The 21,535-nt window shown below is 33.1% G+C and overlaps 1 protein-coding gene across 4 annotated transcripts; it reads right to left on the reverse strand.

Annotated features, from left to right (window-relative positions):
* Positions 1–1,231: 1,231 nt before the first annotated feature.
* Positions 1,232–7,937, reverse strand: LOC109016472 (beta-amylase 2, chloroplastic-like). 4 transcript variants are annotated; one of them, XM_035692404.1, is made up of 11 exons: positions 7,775–7,920; positions 7,294–7,685; positions 6,684–6,761; positions 6,236–6,439; positions 4,916–5,110; positions 4,296–4,460; positions 3,813–4,073; positions 3,490–3,708; positions 2,684–2,903; positions 1,583–1,665; positions 1,232–1,467 (listed from the first exon to the last, which is right to left on the reverse strand). In XM_035692404.1, the coding sequence occupies exons 2-10, from the start codon at positions 7,567–7,569 to the stop codon at positions 1,583–1,585; spliced, it is 1,701 nt and encodes a 566-aa protein (XP_035548297.1). In that variant the 5' UTR covers positions 7,570–7,685; positions 7,775–7,920; the 3' UTR covers positions 1,232–1,467. The 4 variants fall into 4 exon arrangements, with proteins under 4 accessions (XP_035548297.1, XP_035548295.1, XP_035548298.1 ...); XM_035692402.1 differs by having other exon boundaries at positions 3,795–4,073; XM_035692405.1 differs by having other exon boundaries at positions 1,232–1,665; positions 7,775–7,937.
* Between the last annotated feature and the right edge of the window lie 13,598 nt (positions 7,938–21,535).

Raw genomic sequence — 21,535 nt, forward strand, 5'->3', positions numbered from 1 at the left:
GTTGTCAACCATTGCTCAGATCCACCCCATCTTCCATATCTCCCAACTCAAGAAACAACCGGGAGAACAAGTTACGGCTACAACTGTACTACCCCCAGTGAGCCCCAGGAAGTCTTACAATCGGAACTAGAGGAGATTTTGGACCAGCAAGTCCGTCCTCTCCACAATCAACTAGTGGTCCGGTTGTTGGTGCAGTGGCAGGGATAAGGGAGAGAGGAAGCTACTTGGAAAAATTATTACAAACTGAAGGCTTCCTTCCCGCACCTTGTGGGCAAAGAGCTTTGAGAGGTAGAATCAATACAACTGCCTATATTTCTCTCTTTCTCTATTATGGAGGTTACTCACCCTTGAAGTGAGCTCACTATTATTTTATAGATCCAATGTATAACATCTACCAAAACATGTTGACAAAAGTTGCAAAATTACCTTCCTATGCTAGCGTGAACATGGATAATGAATTTCAAGCCAAAACATGATGCTACAAAAAGCTACTAGTTCTAATCTCTACCTCCTTCAGGAATTCCCACCTTTTAATAATCAGTCAAAGGTAAAACAAAGCACTCTCTAGTTTACAATGTTTCTTTGCTCTAAAAACTTGAACTTGAGACAAAACTCAATGTCAAGAAATACAAATTTCGATGTGCATGGTTCCAATCGATGATAAGGAAAAAGAGCTCCAATGAGAAGGAAGATGCGTGGGGTTATTTGGTGAATATAGTGATCAAGTCCAGCTAGTAAGAGAGATAGACACATGCAAGCATGAGAGATCTGGGTTTTGCGCGTGGGCAAAGGCGAACGTGTCTCTATGCAAGCAGGTGTGCATAAGGGTGGCAATTCATGTTTGTGTCATGTCAAGTCATGAGTATTAAATTATATGAGTCAACTTGAATACAACTCGTTTAACTAAACATATTAGATTTTAAAACCTAACACAAGCCACATAAATAATGGATAACATAACACGACCCGCATCATAAACAAGAAAAAGAGTGGCACGTGTCATGTGTTTGGTGCAAGATATTGATTTTTCTTGCTTCAATGTGATGAAATGATTATATTAAATATGGTCAACTTTAAATAGCCCTTGAGTAGATGCATTAAATAGCCCTATCACTTCGACTTCACAATATACATTAGTGTTCTTATTTTTGTTTCTTTTGCCCCAAGATGGGAATAAGATCTCTCTATTTTAAATATGGGAGATCATTTTATGTTATATTCATACGTGAAATGACTAAAATATCTCATATTCACTTGGCTAAAATATCACATATTTACTTGAAATAAAGAGGTATCTCAAAGAGGGAGAGTTTGTGCTGAATTGATTGAAATTTGTTTCAATTCAAAGTAAGGAATGTGGCTTTTCTGATTAGCTATGGGCACAAAATAAGGTATCATGCTTGTAGCTGCGGCCAGCTTGTCGATGGTTCTTCAGAACAATTGTCCATCATTGCCGTTGAAAACCTCCTGAAAATTGAATTGAAACTCTGAAACGTTAGGAGAAGCATTCCATCAATTCAGTACATAGTTAAACAACACTGGACTTATGTACAGATGCTTGAAATTTATCCATTTCTTTGACCTAAGCAGCAACTTGGCCATCAGTGCCCTGAAGTTTAGTATGCTCTTTGTTTGGTTTAACTTGAAGATCAGAAACTGCTTCCCCTGCAATTGGAAGTACGACAAGGGTAACTTTTAATCCTCAACAGAAAAAATGATGAGTTCTAGGACAACCACCACATGATCCAGATCAAGTCATTCAGTGACCTCAAATTAACTAATTTTCACAATCAGTAACATTTTACATTCAACGCATTAATGAAGTAGACAGCCAAGAAGTTGATATGTAGATGTTACTGGTATGCCCGATCAGAAAGTATTCTGAGCATGGAATTCTTTTCAGATTTGACCAAAGGTTATTGGAGTTACGTAAAATCTGAGAGGACAGTAAGACTGTCTTTAGATTCATGAAATAAACTAATGGTTTCAATTGTCTTCACCAAGGCTTGGGAACTTTGGTTAGTTGTGACTGATGAGGAAGGTCCAGGAAAACACAATTAAGGCGTCAATTCATTCAATAGAGAATATAAGCCCATAAAAAGCACTAAGAAGCCAAGTTAGTCAAATCCAAAGGAAACAGCAAGGATTTGGCTCATTTGCAAAGAATATCATACTTCACCAATGAGTGTTAGGCTCCAATAGAATGTGCCATACTGGTTAAAAGCAAAAGAAGTTATTGGGGTCGGAAACCACATAGGAAACTGATAACATCACCCGAAGTTTCATTGACTGCGACCTATCATAAAAAAAAGTTTCATCGATGTACAACTCAAGTGGGTGACCCAAATATGCAGGAAGAAACTTTGCTGAAGAAAAATTTAACTAAACACAATAGTGTGAATTGAAGTAAATCCCAAGGTACATAATGCAATCAAGAACATGATAACTGAACTAGGCCCATGCATATTATTGCTTAAAACTAGTAATCAGCAACTGTAGGGGCATGAAGTTAAATGGAAGATGATAGCTAAATCTGAGTATTACAAGGGCTCTTTTACTTTGTAAGGCAGTAGAACTTCAATGAATTCAACACACTTATATGGACTTTCTGAGGGTAGGACTTAGCAAAAAGATACGCTCTGGCAATGCTTATATAGAAGAGGGAAAGCAGGGGAAGACTTACCATGCATCCTCTTGACAAATCGCTCGAACTCCATGAAGTTGTGTCTCTCCATGAGAATTGGGCTGAGCCTAAGGTAGGTAAAGGCAGATAAGTGCCTCCCATCTGGATCATTCCTGGGTTTGGCATTTTCCAGTATCTTATTGTAGCCTTCTCTATCATGGCAAGGAAGAGCATTCTCACTAGCTACTGGAATGCAAACATCCCATGCAGCATTCAGCACCTGGATATATATATATATATATATATATTCCTTAAATGAGTCAAAAGCTTTATTCAACATAACATAACTTACAAAGAGACTGAAAATTGAATCTGGAGCAGATCCATTATCCTAATATGACTTGGTTGTTAACTTTCCCTTCAAGATTCCACTATGTTAAACTAGGAGTAAATTAAACTCTAATCAAATACATATTGTATTTCAAAGGAATCACTCATATACAGTGTCTCAAGAGATATTAGAACAAAGAACAGATTATTAGTCAAAAAAGTAAATAAGAAACATGTCAATTGGCATGATGATCCAGCCACAATCGACAGAACTTGATTTCTCAATCCAATCACATTGGTCATTGAATAAGAACAACATTTAACGAGAAGATTATTTGAATGATCCTGATCAGAGAGGCTTTTCGGACTCAAATTACATGGGAATTTGGTTGAAATAACATCATGAACTCTAGGACTAGTATTATCCACATTGAACTATAAATACGTCTGATGTTCCTGCAAGGAAACCCTTGCCGCCAGGATATAAAACTATAAACCGACTACTGAAAAAAATAATGAATTTCTGGCATGTGTACCTGCCAAACTAATCCCTCAGGGTCTGCCAGTGCTTCAGGGAAGTCCTCATGCTGGTCCAGTGTACGCATTTCGACGCATGTGAAATTCAGAGCAGCCCCATGCTTTTCTAACATTGTTGCAATTGGCGCATAACCATCATGATTTGAAGGGTTGTAAAATCCAGCAGTCAGCTCAGCAGCATGGCTGGCCGTTTTGTACCACCAATGGATGCCTGATAGCTACTCATTAACCAAATAAGCAAAGGTTATTTATTAGCAAAAATGATAAAAGAAACAGGTTTCTCATTGTAACTATGGCCTCTTACCAAATGAAAGCAACTAACCTTCACAGCAATGCAAGTACCTTCAAAAGCTAAATTGGCTAGGGCAAGTACACGATCTCCATGATCAATCAATACATGAGAGTACCATTTAAGGAAGAATCTGCCATAATAGCTATCATAATCACCTCCATCGCAAAAGAACCCAGTCTCATGTGGTGCAGAATTATAAAAACCTGCATTATCTGGTCCTCTGGCCCAAAATGAGTGTCCCCTTGCTTCTGCTGCTTTTGTAAGACTCTTCATCAAGTACCTATCATAGCACTGAACTGAAACAGGTCGCGTCAAGGCATACAAGACTTTGATATATTTTATAAAATTAACTGAAATTTGTGATGGTGGATCCAGATCATGACTATAGGACATATTGAGGATCTTAACAAAACACTTTCGTGAGAAAATCATAATTATGGAGAACTTTGCAGCAACTAATAACATACATACCAATCACCATTTGCTCAGAAAGGAAAAAAGAAAGAAGAGTACCTGGAATTCCCCAATACCAGGGTATCTCCAACCATGCTTTGCTGGATAAGAAGGATACCGCAGCTCTCCACATGGTCCTAGTCCAACTTCAATCTCAGAGATGATTCCATTCTCAAAAAACTCATCAAATTCTACCCGAAAGCTTCTCATGTAGTCGAAGTAAACCTGAGTGTTTTTTTTTTTTAAATAATAACAAACCAAAAGGTAAAATTACACTTACCCTATCATAGAAGATCAAAATATTTTGCTGTAAATTTAACTATAGAGAATAGAGTTTTTTAGATGATTAGTATAAGGTTTATCCAAGGATTCAATGGTGCCTGTATGTGCAGATAACATGGTTAGCAATATGTTTTTTTTTTTTTCAGTAAATAAGAAATTTATTAATGAGAAAGTAGTCGCAGCCCTAAACTACATGGGACATATACAAGATCAACACCTATGCGTGATTGTCTAAAGATACAAGGAAGTCATGAATGTTCATGCCATTAAAATCTATTAGAGAACATAAAATGGGATGGTGAAAGGAAAGGAACAATGATATATTTCTTTAACTTAGATCCTCTATACAGAAAGATGGAGATCCAATATAACCTCAAAATCATAGTTAAATGAAATACCTCAACAGCAGTCCGGCCTTTTAAAACCCGTTCCTTATCAATTCCCCATGAGAGGCATTCGGTATTGCGCCTCCCTTCTCTATTAGTGAAATATATGTCAGGATTGCTCTGACCAATTTCTACCACCCAACGAGGGAGCGGAATGTGTATATCATCACCAATATTACCTCCACATTCATGAAACGACATTACAACCTGAACCAATTTTGGGTTAAGAAATGACATTTAGGCTTCGTTTGGAACTTAAACCTATCTCAACTCATCATTTCAACTTTTTCAAATCCCAACATAAAATATAATAAACAATTCAACTTTTTTAAATCCCAAAATAATAATAATATTAAAAAATAATATTCTAACAATATTTTATCATCTCAATTCAACTCAACTCAAACATCCAAATGCAGCCTTAAGCCCAACATGAGGTTCTCAAAAGAGAAATAGCAGAGGATTTTTTTTTTTTCAGTAACTTATAGCAGAGAATAGTCCTGAAAATAATTTTAGTTCTTACTTCCATATCAAGCTTATTAATGTCTCCCAATAATAATATTTGAACAAGTTTCTTTGCATGTGTACCTTTGTCTATTGTTTTGTTGGAAATAATTATATTTATATAATCCCTGTTATGCCAGTTTCTATGTGTATTTTGGCTTTTTCTATTTTCCCTTTAGATGGACCAACGTATAAAGGTCTTGTTGGCAAGGGGTGGGAGGGAGAAACAGAGATAGTCCATAGTAAGTGGAGATTTGGGTGGCCAATGGCCATAGTTGAAATCTTGTTAGTTTCCAATTAAATTTATTTTTCCCATTTTTGTAGATAAGTACAGATATCTATCACTTTTAAAGATGCTATAGAATAACTGAATATCTACAGTTATTAACCTCTTTTTCTTTTTGAGTTTATTCCAATATAATTCTCCAATTAGAAACAATTTTATCTGCATTTGTCCAAATCAGCATATTCTACTTCTCAGGTTACAAATGAGCTTGAACCTGCTTAGTTCTTGATTTAAATCTTGAAGATAATTATTGTTACTTATCAAAAAATTGAAAAAAAGAAAATTATCAAATTGATGTTGTACTCACTTCTCAAAATCAACCCAAACCAACACAGGTTGACGGTCATACAAACAGTAACTATCTCACCATTGTTTTCTATCTACGCGCATTACAAAGAGTGCATGCAAAGAAACATTTACATGCCTCAAAGCAGAGATGTAAGGATGTAGAAAGCTAAAAGAAGCATGGCTGTTGCCTATATTATAAAAAAATAAAAAAAAAAGCATAGCTGTTCAAGCAACATAGATCACATATTACTTACCTGCAACTTGAGCTTGAGGTCACGCACAATCTGGAAGAGCCTTTCGTAGCCACTCCAATTATATACCTGTGGAGCATGTGCCTCTACGATTCCCCACCAGCAATCAATCATAACACCATCAACATTAGCGGACTTCAAGATCTTTAGCTGATTAAGAAGACCTTCTACATCATCCAACTCGCAGTTCATATTTATGATGCCCAGCTGCCATTTCCCCCATTGTAATAAATAAGAATAACTTACTAAACTGTAGCCATTACTGGCAATTACATAACAGTACTGAGTAAGCAGTGATTCTGTGCATAAGGTTTCATATAGAAACGTTTGAAAAATTACTTGCTCTCCCTCTCAGAAAGCAAGCCACAGCAGTTTAAACATAATTGGACTCCTGAAAAATAGAATACGACTACATCCAGTCACAAAGCAGAAATAGAAGTAAAAGACTCACCGGTAGCATCACATATACCGGAACATAAGAAGTACCAGCAAAGTCACGCTCCTGAAACTTTTGGGTTGTGCTAACAGCCTATCAAAAGAGACTAAAAATTATTGGAAAAAATGGCAAGAGGGTCATCGTTTAAAGAAATCCAAATAGTCCAAAAATCAACAAGGCCACTAAAGACGTTTTCTTGTAGTACTTCTTTCTACGACTGCATTTTAATTTCTACAAATAAGTTCATCAACCTTCACCATCATTCTAAACTCCCACCACCAATTTCACTTAACAACATCCGCCTGCCAAAAAATTTCTTTCCACTTCTTAGATATATGAGCATATTAATACACTTATTTCTTAGCAATTGTCTCTTACTGATATAGAGGTCTCTTACTGATATTATTCCGTTTTCATTTGCGCAGAAATATATTACAATATGATGCTTAACATATGCTAAACAATGCACAATTTTTCAACTCAGTTGCTAAAACAGCACTACCACACGTAACAACCCCATCACGAACCAAAAATCACCAGCAAGACAAAACTATCAAAATTTGGAAACTCGAAGATACAATAATTTATCCAAAAGAAAATTAAACAGAAAAAAATGGAGTGTTACCAGCTGGTCGTCAACAGCATCCACAGAATCACCCACTAAAGGATAATCCTCAGTCCTCTCTGCTCTCTCTCTCACCATGGCCCCAGCCCGAGACGGAGAGCTAGACGATACAAAGCACCCCTTCACGCCGCACGAATTGAAGTCCCGAAAACCGAAGGAAACTCTAAGAGAAGCAGAAAGGTTATGAGAGTTTTGCGGAGACAATGCCGTTGTTGCAGCAGGGAATGCATTGGGAGCCCTGAGGCAATTGAAGACTTGAATCGAGGAAATAGCCATCTCTAAAATGCTCTTTTTCAGCGACGTTGGAGTTGGAAAACACTTTCAAAACACTGTTTCTTTCCAAAGAAAATCAGAAACTTCCTTTCCCGAAAATAAGAGATCATGCTGCATAACTGCAAACCGTGAAGAGAAACTTTTCACTCAAAGCTGCTAACGAAACAAAAAGAGATATCTTATTTAATTACAATTCATTGGAGTATACCATACGGTCTTTGCTTGCTTTGCCTTCAAATTCGCCTAGTTTTCTCGGAACCAAACAGATACGTGGAGAAAGTGGAGAGGAACGGAACCCGTGAAGATGGGGGTCACGGATCCGAGATATTGTTATTTGGCCGACGTTGAGCTGAGTTTAGCTATCTATGAATAGGAATCATTTGAGATACTTGAGTGAATTTTATAGAGTCTATTTAAAATAAATTTAGATAAATTTAAATGATAAAATCAATTTAGATGTATTTATAATAAGTTAAAAAAATTATAGATCTTATATGTAAAGAGGTATGAGTTGAAAAAGATTGTAAATCCTACATGTAAAAAAATTTTGAATTAAAATAAATTTAATGATTTGAGAATTGAGTATTAGATCAGTGTTTTGAATTTCGTTTTGTACTGGCCAGTACGGTCGAAATATATTGTACCGACCAAATAGTCGATACAGAGAAGTATATTGTTTCGTACCGACTAGAATTTCGACCGTATTAGTCGGTACGGTACCTGTCAATATATCGAATTTCGACTGATATATAGATTTCGACTTTTATTTTTTTTTTCATTGCTTCAAATTGCAGGCTTATTTTTGGATCTCCAATTCAAACTAAACTATTTATAATTTACATATATATTTATATATAATTTATTTATATATAAATTATTCTAAAACGATATTTAAAATTGTATCGATATCAAAATATTTCATTTCAATACTTCCATCGAAATAATATTTAAAATATTAATTTAGATATTAAAAGAAATCTAAATCTAAACCGTCCAATCAACTAACAAAACCAGCCCCTAATTACATTGTTTATTTATTCGAAATGAAGCTGAAAAAAAAAACAAAAAGAAAAAAGAAGTTTCTTTAGCATTGTTTAACGTACACGTGGATGATGATAAGGCTGAGGTGCTCGTTCAAGCTCGGATTGGGCTTAACTCCAATTTAGCATTGGGCCACGATTTTCTGTGTCCATTTGGGAAAACACCGCAGCTTAAAGTATTGGTATTGGATTGCCGATTTCAATATTTTAAATTTGATTTTTTTTCACACGCAGTCTTCTACTCAGAAATGTAAATAAATTTTTTCTTTAATTAATATATAAGTTTTTTACTTTTAACTAATCAATCCAAACTTGAAATCTAAATTGGATTAACCATCACACTCTCTATAATAATAAAATAATATATATATTTTTTTAATTCATTGTTTATTTTATTTTCATAATATCCAACAATCATATTTATTTTCATTTTTACAATCCAAAAATCTATAAAATAACAATCTCATATGTACATACATGATAAAATCTCATATGTAAAAAAAAACCTCATATGTACAATCCAACAATCCAACACTGTCAGCTATAATCCAACAATCCAACACAAATAACAGTCACAATCCAACACTGCCTGCTATATCCCATATAATCCAACATTGCTTGCTATAATCCAACAATCCAACACTGACTACTATATCTCATATGAGTAAATCACATGATCACAAGCACTAAATTATATAGATGAGTAAGCGAAAAAAAAAAAAAAAAAACAAACAAACAAATAGGAATTTCACAAACATATAACAGCCCTACACGTGACAATAGTTGCTGCCCAAAATAACAGCCCAACAGAACAAAGACCATATATCTATACAATCCAATAGCCCAAAATAACAAAAAGCCACCAAATAGCATAGACAATAATTGCTGCCTAGCCACATGTATTTCAACCACACGTGGGTGCCCAGCTACTAAAACTAATTGTAAAGTATTTAATTACAATATCAAGTGGATAAGAACATGTTGAGATAGAGATTGAGACGTAGATGAAAATCGCTTCCGTGAATTTTTAGAAATCTCTTTTTGAAGATTCAAGAAATACTCTTGTTGTATTTCATTCATGCCAGCAAGATCTAACTTCATTTTCTCCATATCGATCTTCCTTCTTTTCATATCATTCTTCCTCTTTTTATCCACCAGTAATTCAACCATATTAGAATGAAAACTACTGATCGCTTGTCTTATCTCAAAAGTGCATATGGCTCTGTCATTTCTCATGCGAGTTAAAGCCTCAACAAATTCAGCATCGTAAGCTTCTTTAGCCTTCCCCTTTCTCCCCCTTTCTTTCTCACCCATCTTGCTTAGAGGTATCTCAGAAATGACTTATACGTTATCATCTATTGTGTTGTCTCCTAGTGGAGTTGACTCCACAATAGCTGGGCATTTTCCATGTGGTTTCCTTCTCGTTGACAACATGGACACATGTTGCTGCATTTTGGTTTGTGTATTAATAGAAACCGGCAATGTTTGATGTTGTATGTGGCATTTTCAGTCTCTTTATACATGATTTTGACTCTTTCGATCTAAATATGCAAATGTAATGAGAATATGAGAAGAGAATTTCATAAATAAATTTTAGAATGAAATGCAGTTAGAAACTCATACATTGTCCTGCTCTGTCGCACCACTTTGATGTAATGATTCTACATAGGCCACAGCAGCACAAAACTTATTTGTGCATTTTTTGATCACTAACCATCGATTGGTCAATGACCCCTCAGAACGATTTGTCATGCTAAGTTTTTCATGCTCATTGTAACAATCGCTAATTCTCTCTCACATTTGTGAAGATTTGTGGTTCGTCCCTCATATAACATCCATGTTAATATTGAGCCAAACCGACACGAGGAGATTGTCCTCATCTATAGTGAAAGACACACCTCATTGAGTTTTCTTATTAGGTGGCCTTTTTTCACCTTCCAATTGTGTTGCTTGGAGTACAAAATTATTATGTCTGCTAACCATTGGGGTGCTGGAGATACCTTGTTCAACACTTTGCAATAGAGTGGTAAAGAATGGATCTTCATCAAATGTGGTGTTCATCTTGATTCAAGTATAATTGTATAAAATTAAATCTAGACTCATAATTCCAATATGCTCAGTAAACAAAGTCTCATACAAAGTATTTAGTAAATATTAGATAAAAAGGTGAAGTTCAAATTGGGCAACACAAAACTTGCAACATTCAATGTAAATCATCTTATATGCACTATCAATTCTTGTTTACTAATAAAAAAAAATATGTACTATAGTATTTGTCTTACAATGATGAGAGACATATTCAAAATAAATCATCCTAAAGTAAAGTGCTAAGGAAATGGAGTGTATAATTCTAATAATAACACCAAAATAAGGGAAATGAACAAAATTATGCACATTTGAGCATTATTGAAGAATCCAAAGCATCTATCTAATAACAAAGTAAAAGGCAACACATAATTTTGAGTGAATAGTTAGCCCTATAACACTTTGAGACCAATAGTTAGCCCTATAAGCTTTCTAGAAGCATAAACTTTATTTGCTCTACAATAGCAAATATCCATATTCATTTTAATTCAGCATCTAATGACTATATAAAGAAACAGAACTAATGAAACAGAACAATAAACTAAGAATGACGGGAAATCAAGACAACATAATTTTATCACACCACAAAAAAAAAAAAAAAACATACCGAACTACTTAATTAGAACCCCCAAGGGTAGAGCAGGGTCACATAGATAGATAGGCTTAAAATATTTATGGATAAACTATAGCCATCAGAGTAAAGTTCTTATAATTAGAAAGAAAAAAAAAAAAAAAAAGAACTTTCTAGTTCTCTTAGAAAAGAATGATCATTGTCAATCTCAAAAATTTTATTTTCAATATCCAAATATATGAAATAATTATCCCTATCATGCTTTAATTTCACATCCCCTCTGCAACATGTATACTCCATATTTTTAGGGTTTGCCCCATCCCAAACTACACTCGAGTTGATCTTGCTCTACCTTTTCATTTAAATTTTCTCTCTTGCAAGTCCAGGTTAAACAAACAACCATTTTGCCTTGATAAGAGGGAACTGAAATACATTGTAAGGAAAATACTAGGGGTGGGTAGCGGGTGTTCGCCCCCTGCCCCCGCCCTGCAAGGAGAATACCTAGGAGGCCAAGGCAATACAAAATACAACTCTAATGAGTTTAAATTGTTTTTATATTTATATATTTTAAATATTTTTAGACCCAATGGATCGTGGCTTAGGCAGGGGGCCCTGCCCCTGCCACCTGGGGGCGGGGTGGGGTGCGGGGAAGGGTCCACCCCACCCACACCATGCGAATATCACCCTGAGAAAATAACCCAGTGAATCCAATTAATCAGGTCATTTGATCACTAAGATTATCATCAATTCGAAGAATCTACCTAACTAAACCCTGGTTGCTTTATGATATTATTTTTTCCCATCAACATTCTAATTTCGGCTTCATCATCCCACTGTCCAACATCATCTTACATATTATATAGTAACACATATGGTGCAAAATGTTGACAATGGCGCAAAATGTTGAGGTTTGCTTTTCAAAACACACCAAAAAGTCCAACTACTACCATTACTAGTAAGATTGAATTTGTATATGGAAATCATTTCACATTGATGTGCCATATATTTAGTATTAATATGATATCATCTTAGTGCCCATTGAAAAAATAGGAGATTGCAATGAAAAAACCCAATTCATATACATTAGTTTTGACTAATTCCTAATGGCCACAGATGTAAACATCTGAATATATATGGCAAATGCAATGAACCCTTAATGTTTTGTAAAGCAAAATGGAAGCTTTTGGATTACATAATTGCCATCAACTTGATTTTACAAACTAAAAAAATGGTCATAAGTTCCCAATATGACCACAATTAGCGATACAAAATACAACCTTTCAAAAGGACGTACATATTGTGGTAAAGAAAGTTCGAGTGGGACCAACGATTAATAAATTACTAACATCTTCCTCACCAATTTCCACCTCCCACTAAACAGTAACAGAAATTCTATGGAAAACCGCGTGCGTCCCTGCCGCGGCCCCACGGCTGATGTGGCATACAGCCATGTCAGTTGCCTTATTAAAAAAAAAAAAAAAAAAGAACGGAAACAAAATCAAAAGTGGGAAATGAAAATAAACGCCTCAGCTTCGTCGTCGAGTTGCAAAATCCCAAGCTTCGTCTTCGACTTGTCTTGGCCCAAAGATCGTCTTCTCCTTAGCTTCATCGAGTTCTAGAGTTTGTCTTCTGCCGCAGGTTCAGTTCTATTTTGTGTGGTAGTGGGTGGGAGCGAAACAAACACTCCCATGTCCACCTCTCAATCTCCGTCATATATTTTTCCCTCTGATCGCTTAACCCAAAATCCAAAAGGAAAATTCAAAACATCCACAAAAAGATTTTTTTTTTATTTTTTATTTTTTTATTTTTTATGGGTGTTCGAACCCTGATTCTTCTCGGTGTAGTACTTGTTTGTTTTCTCGTGTTGATTTAGGTGCTTCTATTCAAAATCGGGTTGATTTATGTCGTGAATAAATGGTGGAGATGGATCGAAGATTGCTTTCATGTTCACCAGTTCCTCAGCAAGAGAATTAGCTTTATCGAAGAGTTTCCCTTTACCTTAACTCCTTGTCTAGTCTTGAAGACTCCGAGGAGAATCAGCTTTATCTACGATGTTTACGTTATCGATCTCTCCAAGGTTTTGAATGATTCGGATCTGAATTTGCTTTTGTTACAGACAACGAGCATGTCCATCCTTGTCATGGAAGACCTCGATCAGTTTCTTAAGTTGAAATCGACGGGTGTGAGCTTGTCGGGAGTACTGAACTTCATGGATGGGATATTAAACTCATGCTGCACCGAAGAGAAAGTGATGGTTTTCACAATGATGAACTGCAAGGATCGCGTCGAAGGAGATTTGGGTGGAAGAAGGAATCGGAGGAGGAAACGAAGGGGGTTTGAAAATGGGGAAAGAAATCGAAGACAATGAGGAAAATCGAATGGGAAAGGAGAACAAAGGGAAAAGAAAAATAAACAAAATGGCGTTGTTTTTACCTGCCACGTGGGAATCGGTTCTGCAGCGGGGACACAGGGGCGGTTGTCCATAGAATTTCTAAAACAATAAACATGAAATAAATTAGGATAGAGTCACATAAACCTGAGTCCCATAAACCTCCCTGATCAGTAAACAACATGTAGAGCCTAGCCCCATTGTTCGAGTCCATAGAAGAGCTCGGAAAAGCAGCCACCATGGTAAACAATCAGATCAAGGTATAAGATTGAGCCACGGGAAAGAAGCCTTTGTGCACATGGTTTCTAGAATATAATAACAAACACATTTGATCTTGCTACTTTGCACTTCATATTTGACTAGTAGGATAGAATTACTGTAACTCACATCTTAGATGATTTTAGTTTGACTAATTTAGTGTGGACCAAATGTAGATGATATTAGTTAAACCAGGAGATATACTGACATAAGCCAATGCTACTGCTCTTATGTTAGAACAAAAAAAATTTTGAAATCTAAGAGAAATTATAATTTACCTCTCAATGGTAACTTTTTTCATTTTTTTTTTTTTGGCAATTTTACTTCTAAATCACATAAATTCTCACATAAATTCAGGAAAAGTTTGGATTCAAAATCCACCTCAACTCATCTCAACTCATCTCATCTCATCATTACAACTTTCTCAAATTCTCACATAAAATATAATAAACAATTCAACTTTTTCAAATCCTAAAACAATTTTCCCAAATTCTCACACTAAATATAATAAATAATTCAACTTTTATTCTACTATTTACAAACCATCTCAACTTATCTCAACTCATCTCTGAATCCAAACCTAAATATTCATGTCTGGTACATAATTACTTTTAAATAATTTTTTTAATCAAGTTTTGCATTGAAGTTTGTAAAAGTAGATAGGTAGAATTGAAAAATTATATGAATAAAATTGTATGAATATATATAATTTTTTTACAATACTTATATTTTTGAGTTTGTAAAAATAGCATCGATGCAACCAAACATACCCATAATTTTCTTTGTTAAGTCCAGATCTTAAATCCCCCGATGGAATCACTATAATTAGCTCATAGACAATAACCTCAATGGCATATCTAGAGCATGAAGCTCCCATTCTGAACGAGGCCGATGTTTTCATGGGCAAGGTAATATTTCATTGAATAAAACCAAGATACATCCAACAAGGGGTGGAGGTTCTCGAAAATAATTCCACCTCAGACCACATAGTATCAACTAAAAGCACAAAAAATGTTTTAAGTTAATGACTAGGAAAAACAAGAAATGAACCAATGACTTGATGATTTTGATCTGGCTCCATGATTGAACCAAGAGAAAGACCATCATAAATGTGATTTTCAAGTAGTTCAAAGTAGGTCTGTTCATTCGGGCCAGATTTTTTCCCGGCCCAGTCCGGAGCCTAGATAACCGAATTCTGGTTATGGGTTCAGCCTGGATGGTCCAGAACAAATTCGGGCCGGTATCCGCATAGAAAAACCCGGGTACACCCGGTACCCTTTTTTTTTCTTTTCTTTTGCTCCAGTTTGAATGTTTTGATGTTCTTCTTCTTCTTCTTTTTTTGTTCATTTATAACAACTAAATGGACAAAAACTCAAAAGTAAAAGAATGTGCATCAACTATAGATAGGCCAGTGTTTCCAAATGCCTTGAGTTTGTAATTTAGATAAATGGTACATCAACATTACTGACAGAGCATGAAATCCACATATGGTAAGTTATCGATAAAAAAATGGGTTTAAGGTTTAAAAAAATTGTAATGTAGTTCTTGAAATCCTTTCATACAAAAATATTCCAAGAGATCAAATACTTCTATCTATACAAATTTTTTAAATGAAGGCAAAAAAAATGGAGTGGGGTCTTATGTTGCCAAGTACTCAAGTTGGCTAAAGAACTGCATTTTAGAAAAGATAAGCAAACCCAATTTATGTAAAAAATTAAAAAAATTGTTAAATCTGATAAAAGGTTAATGTTATCAACAGAATATAATGACATAAATGGATGATTTCCATTTTTTTTTTTTTTTTTTTTTTATAACATTCGAACTTCATTCAAACGGGAAACCATCTAGATACAAATTACAAGGAAAGTCATTTGTCAAGTCAATGATATACAAATCAATGCAAATACTAATTAATTAAGGCGCAACATCTAATAAAATCCTATTAAAAATAACATATAGACAAGTATTCTACCATTGAAGGGTATCATCAATGTTACGAGCATGTCGTGTTAACATATGTGCAGCTTCTCGAAAAAGATGAAGAATGCACTGTACTTCCATAATTAAAGGCCCCTGTGGTGAGAATGATGCATTCTCAGATTTAATAGCTTCAACAACATTCCATGAGTTATCTTCTATGATTAAACTGCAAAAACACATGCCCAAAATTATTTGTAAACCTCTCAGTGCTGCCAAAGATTCAGTCTCATACACCTCACAAACCCTCACTTCCTTACAACTTAAAGCAAACAATTCCCTTCCAGCACCATCTCTAAGAATAACACCAACCCCAACAACAGCTTCATCCTTAAACAAAGCCATATTCAAATTCAGCTTAACCTTATCATAAGGAGGGGTTGCCACAAAAGCACATTTTCCTTTTTCACAATCCGTGTGTATGCATAAATAGCATTAAAACTTGCTACATACTCAAGACTATGGCTAACAACTTCCAGCATTGTACTTGAAGTATCTTCAAACAAATAAAGATCTCTAAGTTTCCATATGCCCCAACAGATTGTAAGGAGAATAGTGACTAAAGACATACCAACTTCCATCACATTCTATAATAAAAGATCAAACCGATTAGCATCATCCAATAACTGAAAAAGGTGGTTGTTTCTAAACTTCTGGATTTGAGAAACATTAGAATATAAACATAAAGCATTAGAATATTTATTTGTACCCCAAACAAGCTAATTAATTGCCCAGAAATGGAGAGGAATATGGAGGATTTGCTCAGCCATAGAAGATGGAAAAAATATTTATGATCAAAGCTTCATTCCACGTTATGGAAAAAGAGTTAAATAACATATTAACAATGACATTCAAGGGTAATAGTTGAGAAGACTGAAAACTAAAAGACCCCAAACTTGTTGAACTCCATCGATTTGTCCATACATTAATATTTTCCCCAATCCCAACACGCCATATGGCATATACAACCCTGAATAAGAATATATTTCATTACAAAAATGCTTTTCCACACATAGGATGGGTTATACCTAAGTTGTGACCGTAAAAAAGTTGTATTAAGAAAATACTTGACTTTAAAAATCTTGAACAACAATGAATCAGAATTGTGTAGTAATCTCCAATCTTGTTTAGCCAGTAAGGACAAACGAAAAATCTTCAAATTACGAAAACACATCCCACTAACCAATTTGGATTCACACATTTTATTCCAACTAACCTAGTGAACTTTACGCTTAGACCCACAATGTCCCCACCAAAATCTAGCCAACATACTTTTCAATTCTAGGCAAAAAGATTTTGGTAGCTAAAAACATTTCATAGAGTATGTAGGTAATGTTTGAACCACTGCCTTAATGAGAATTTCTCGACTAGCTTGTGATAGAAGTTTTTCCTTCCACCCTTATAATTTGTTCCAACCTTTTAATTTTAGATCATGGAAAGTAGTATAACGAGAACGCCCAACAAAGGATGGTAACCACTAATATCGAGTATGGTGTTGAATGGACTGTACATTCCAATGTGCCTTAATAGCAGTCACCTTTTCCTCCCCATTGTTTTTACTAATTAATAACGTTAATTTCTCCAAATTTACATGCTGGCCAGATGCAATTGCATAAATAGTGATGAAGTGTTGTAGTGTAAAATTTTCTTCCATGCATATTAGCACTACAAAACAACAAATTGTCATCAATTATCGGTTCTCAATTTCTTGAATGAGAGAGGATAACCATTCAGTACATAAAACAAATAAATATAGAAATAACGGATCAACTTATCAAATATCCCGACTAGGTAAAAATTAAAGATAATTTCAATTTGATTCTTAATTTTATTGTCAAAATAAAAATAAATAAATAAACAAATGTCAGTATCAAATTAACTTGAAACGCAACTGCACATGATGCTCCCATGTGAGTATCACGTGGCCAGAAAAAAAAAAAAAAGAATATCACGTGGCCAGAGTAGAATATTTATCTTTAATATGTATTTAAACTTAATTTCTTTCATCTCAAAAAAAAAAAAAAAAACTTAATTTCTTTTAAAAAAATTCTGACGCTCTAAATAATGTTCTTCAATGATTAATCGTGTGTGGACGAGGTTCACGTATGAGCTTAGAAGTTAGAATAATGGCTAAAAAAATGTTTGGATATTTATTTTTATTAGCTGTTGAACTGACGCGTTGGGTACCAAGAAAAAGCGATTCATGAAAAAGACAAAAACATGAAAAAAAAAAAAGGCGCAAAAAATAATAAAAAAAGATAATATATCTATAAAAAAAAAAGAAAAAAAAATAAATTGAATGATCTTGATGCATCGGATTCCCTCTTTGTAAGGGAGTAATCGATCCGATTTGATCTGATTTTGAACAAATTTTAAGATCGAATCGATCGGTTTCTACCAGTTTTATATTTTCAAGAATCAATACCGTACCGATACTTCTGATTCTACCGATTTCAGTCCGATTCTCTAATTTTTAATATATATTAAATCTCTAATATCTTATACTTATATATATTAATATATATAAATATTAGTAATACACTAATACTATTAATATATAGTAATACTATTATTATATGTTAGTGATAATATAGTAATTAATATACTAATATATATTAATATTAATAATATATTTATCAAAATAAATATATTGAGAATTTATTAAGTCATAAAATGTAATTAATATATATTTTGTATTTAAAACATATGATCAAATAAATGTTAATGTTTAAGATTAAAATTTTATGTTATAAATTATAATATAACATATTTTCATATATAATTATAATTTATTAAAATTATATATAATGTAAAAAAAATATTAAATATAATATTAAAAATTAATTAAATATATATAAATATACGAACCTGTCAGGTCTGGTCTTAGTTTGTCCAGTCCTAAAAAATATAAAATCGAAACCAGACCGATTATGACTTGTTTTTAAAATAGAGGAAATGATCGAGAATCGGACTGAACCAACCAGTTTGGGCCATTTTTCCGATTCTCCAATGTATTTTTACAGCCCTGCGACTCTTCACTCCCAAAATTATTAAGAGTAAACAGCCAACAGAAAAATTAATCATTTTTAACTTCTTTTTTTTTTAAAATTCAATCACACCCGTGTTTTATTTTTTTGGATTGTATTTCAAATGTGTTTTGTCTTTTTTTTTTTTTTTTCCGTAAGATGATATGAGAAAACTTTACACATATTAATTTCTTAATTTGATATCATTGTGATTGGTATATGGACGATAGAAAAATTGAAGATAAAGTATAGATCTTTTTTTTTATTATTTAGTTGAAGAGAAGAAATGATGAGGGATGAGCATTTTCACTTTATTTAATTAAATAGAGAAATGAATATTTTGTATTAAAGTTGTGATTATACACCAAAATATACTACAATTATCATGACCATATAATTTAGGGATATTTTATAGCAAATCAAAATACTTGAGGCAAGAAAAAGAAGAAGAAGAAGAAGAAAAAATTCGAGGTTAGATACATAATTTGCGCTCTTATTAAGACTCTTTAGACTCATATTAAATTCTTACTGAAGTTGGTCAATATATTTATATTGAACTCATTTATGCATGATTTTCAACATTTATGCGCACACATATATAGAAACTAAATATCTATTAAACAAATCCATCTTTAATCCAATTTTATCTTTTGAATCGTGATTTAAAATGATGTATAAGAATATTCTGAAATAAATTTAAATTTAAATTATCATCGAAAAGAATATACTGACATTATTAAGTGAGATTTTATGAAATAATAAATAAACTTATTTATTTTTACTGACACCAGATGCTCGAGACAAAATTTTGACTTATTTTAAATGTTCACGACCTCTTTAAAAGGATTTTTTTTGTAAATGTACCTTGAGTAATTCAAAAAGGTGATTACCCTAATCCAATGGTTTGATGCGGGATATCTGAGTCTGATGATGCATATTTGACGGATTCTACGTTGAAGTATTAGAGAAGGCAAATCAACACAAATATGAGAATAAACAATACTGAAGGTTCATCGCATTAGAGCAATATTGTGCATTTGTCAATATTTTTATCATAATTTTGGTTACGGGTATTAGAATTGGGCATAAGATCCCACTTCAAAATATCTTTTCAACAAGGGAGATGCTAAAGAGCCTGTTTTGGGCTCCCTTTTTTTGCCCCATTTTTTTTTTTTTTTTTTACTTAGTGTTTAAGAAAATATTATTTAATAATATTGTGAATTTTTTTTTCTTTTTTTTTTTAATATTTTAAAGTGTTAAAAAAATTAAGTGAAAAAAAATTTAAAGATTTTTTGGTGTTTTTTCACATCATTTTTTTAAAACTTTTAAATAATTTAAAAAAATAAAAAATATTCACAATATTATTAAAAAATATTTTCTTAATCACTAAATAAAAGAAAGTAAAAACCCCAATGGACAAAAAAAAAAAAAGGGAGCCCCTAGCATTTTTCTTGCAACACACATGTCTTGGTCATCACGTTACGTCTAGTGGCCCAAGTTTTGACAACAAAATAAGTCATTTTCTCCTTCAAATAACCAATTTATTCTTTTTATGAAAATATTTCACTTTAGAGATGATTTTGGCCAAAATTTTTTTATAGGACTTTTATTTTATTACATATTTTAATTTTATGAAATATTTCATTTTCGGACCAAATTCTCATAATTTTAAATTTTCTTAACCATTTGAACTTGACTTGTGGGTTTCAGAACTCGACTTGAATTTTATTAATAAATTTTAATTCTATTTTGCATCTATTTTCAATCTCAATCATGAGCTTAATTTTGTCTAACTTAATAGTTCTTAAAAAATATTTTTTAATTATTAAATAAAAAAAATTAATCATTTCACATTTTATATTTTCTAAAAAATATTCTTCCAATCTTATAAAAACACACTCATTATCCTATGATATGCGGGTGAGAGTAGCATTTTTCTAAGAAGTGACCTATGAGAAAGAGTCATTTTCCGATTTTCAAAATAGAGGGCAAAGGTACAGACACTGAGAAGACGTTGTTTGGCAATTAATATAATTGGACAAATTAATGATCTGGTCTAAAACCACGTGGTCGTTTTCGGAAATTGTGTCGTGGTACCAATAAATGATGTTACTCATCGTTTAAAAATCCACCAAACTCATCAATTTCTTTGTCTTTTTACATTAAATATTTTTCTATGGGAATCAATGAGAAAAAATAAAAAAGGACAAATATGCTGTGGTTTCAAAATTGATGGTACTTTCTCTGGGTTCGACAGTAGATCTAGATTCCTTTCCTATTTTTTACGGTACATGTATTATATTTACTTTTATATTTTTTTAAATTATTTTATTCATTATTCATATTTAACATATTTAATAAAAAAATAAAAAATTATTTAGGCAGAGTATATAATATTTATTTTGTATTTCTGTTAAAAAAAAACTCATCAAAAATAATAATATATATTATATAATGAATTTATGCTCTCTTATTTTAAGTCTTACAAATTAAAAAAAAAAAAAAAACTCTTAAAGATTCTAATAATTGGAAATACATAGCATTTGTTTATACAATTATTGATGGTATAACTGCATGCTCTAGTTAGAAGCTTAATTCACCCTTCAAAATATTCAAGAATTAT

This window comes from Juglans regia, chromosome 7 (genome assembly GCF_001411555.2).
Source record: "Juglans regia cultivar Chandler chromosome 7, Walnut 2.0, whole genome shotgun sequence".
In the NCBI taxonomy this organism is placed as follows: Eukaryota; Viridiplantae; Streptophyta; class Magnoliopsida; order Fagales; family Juglandaceae; genus Juglans; species Juglans regia.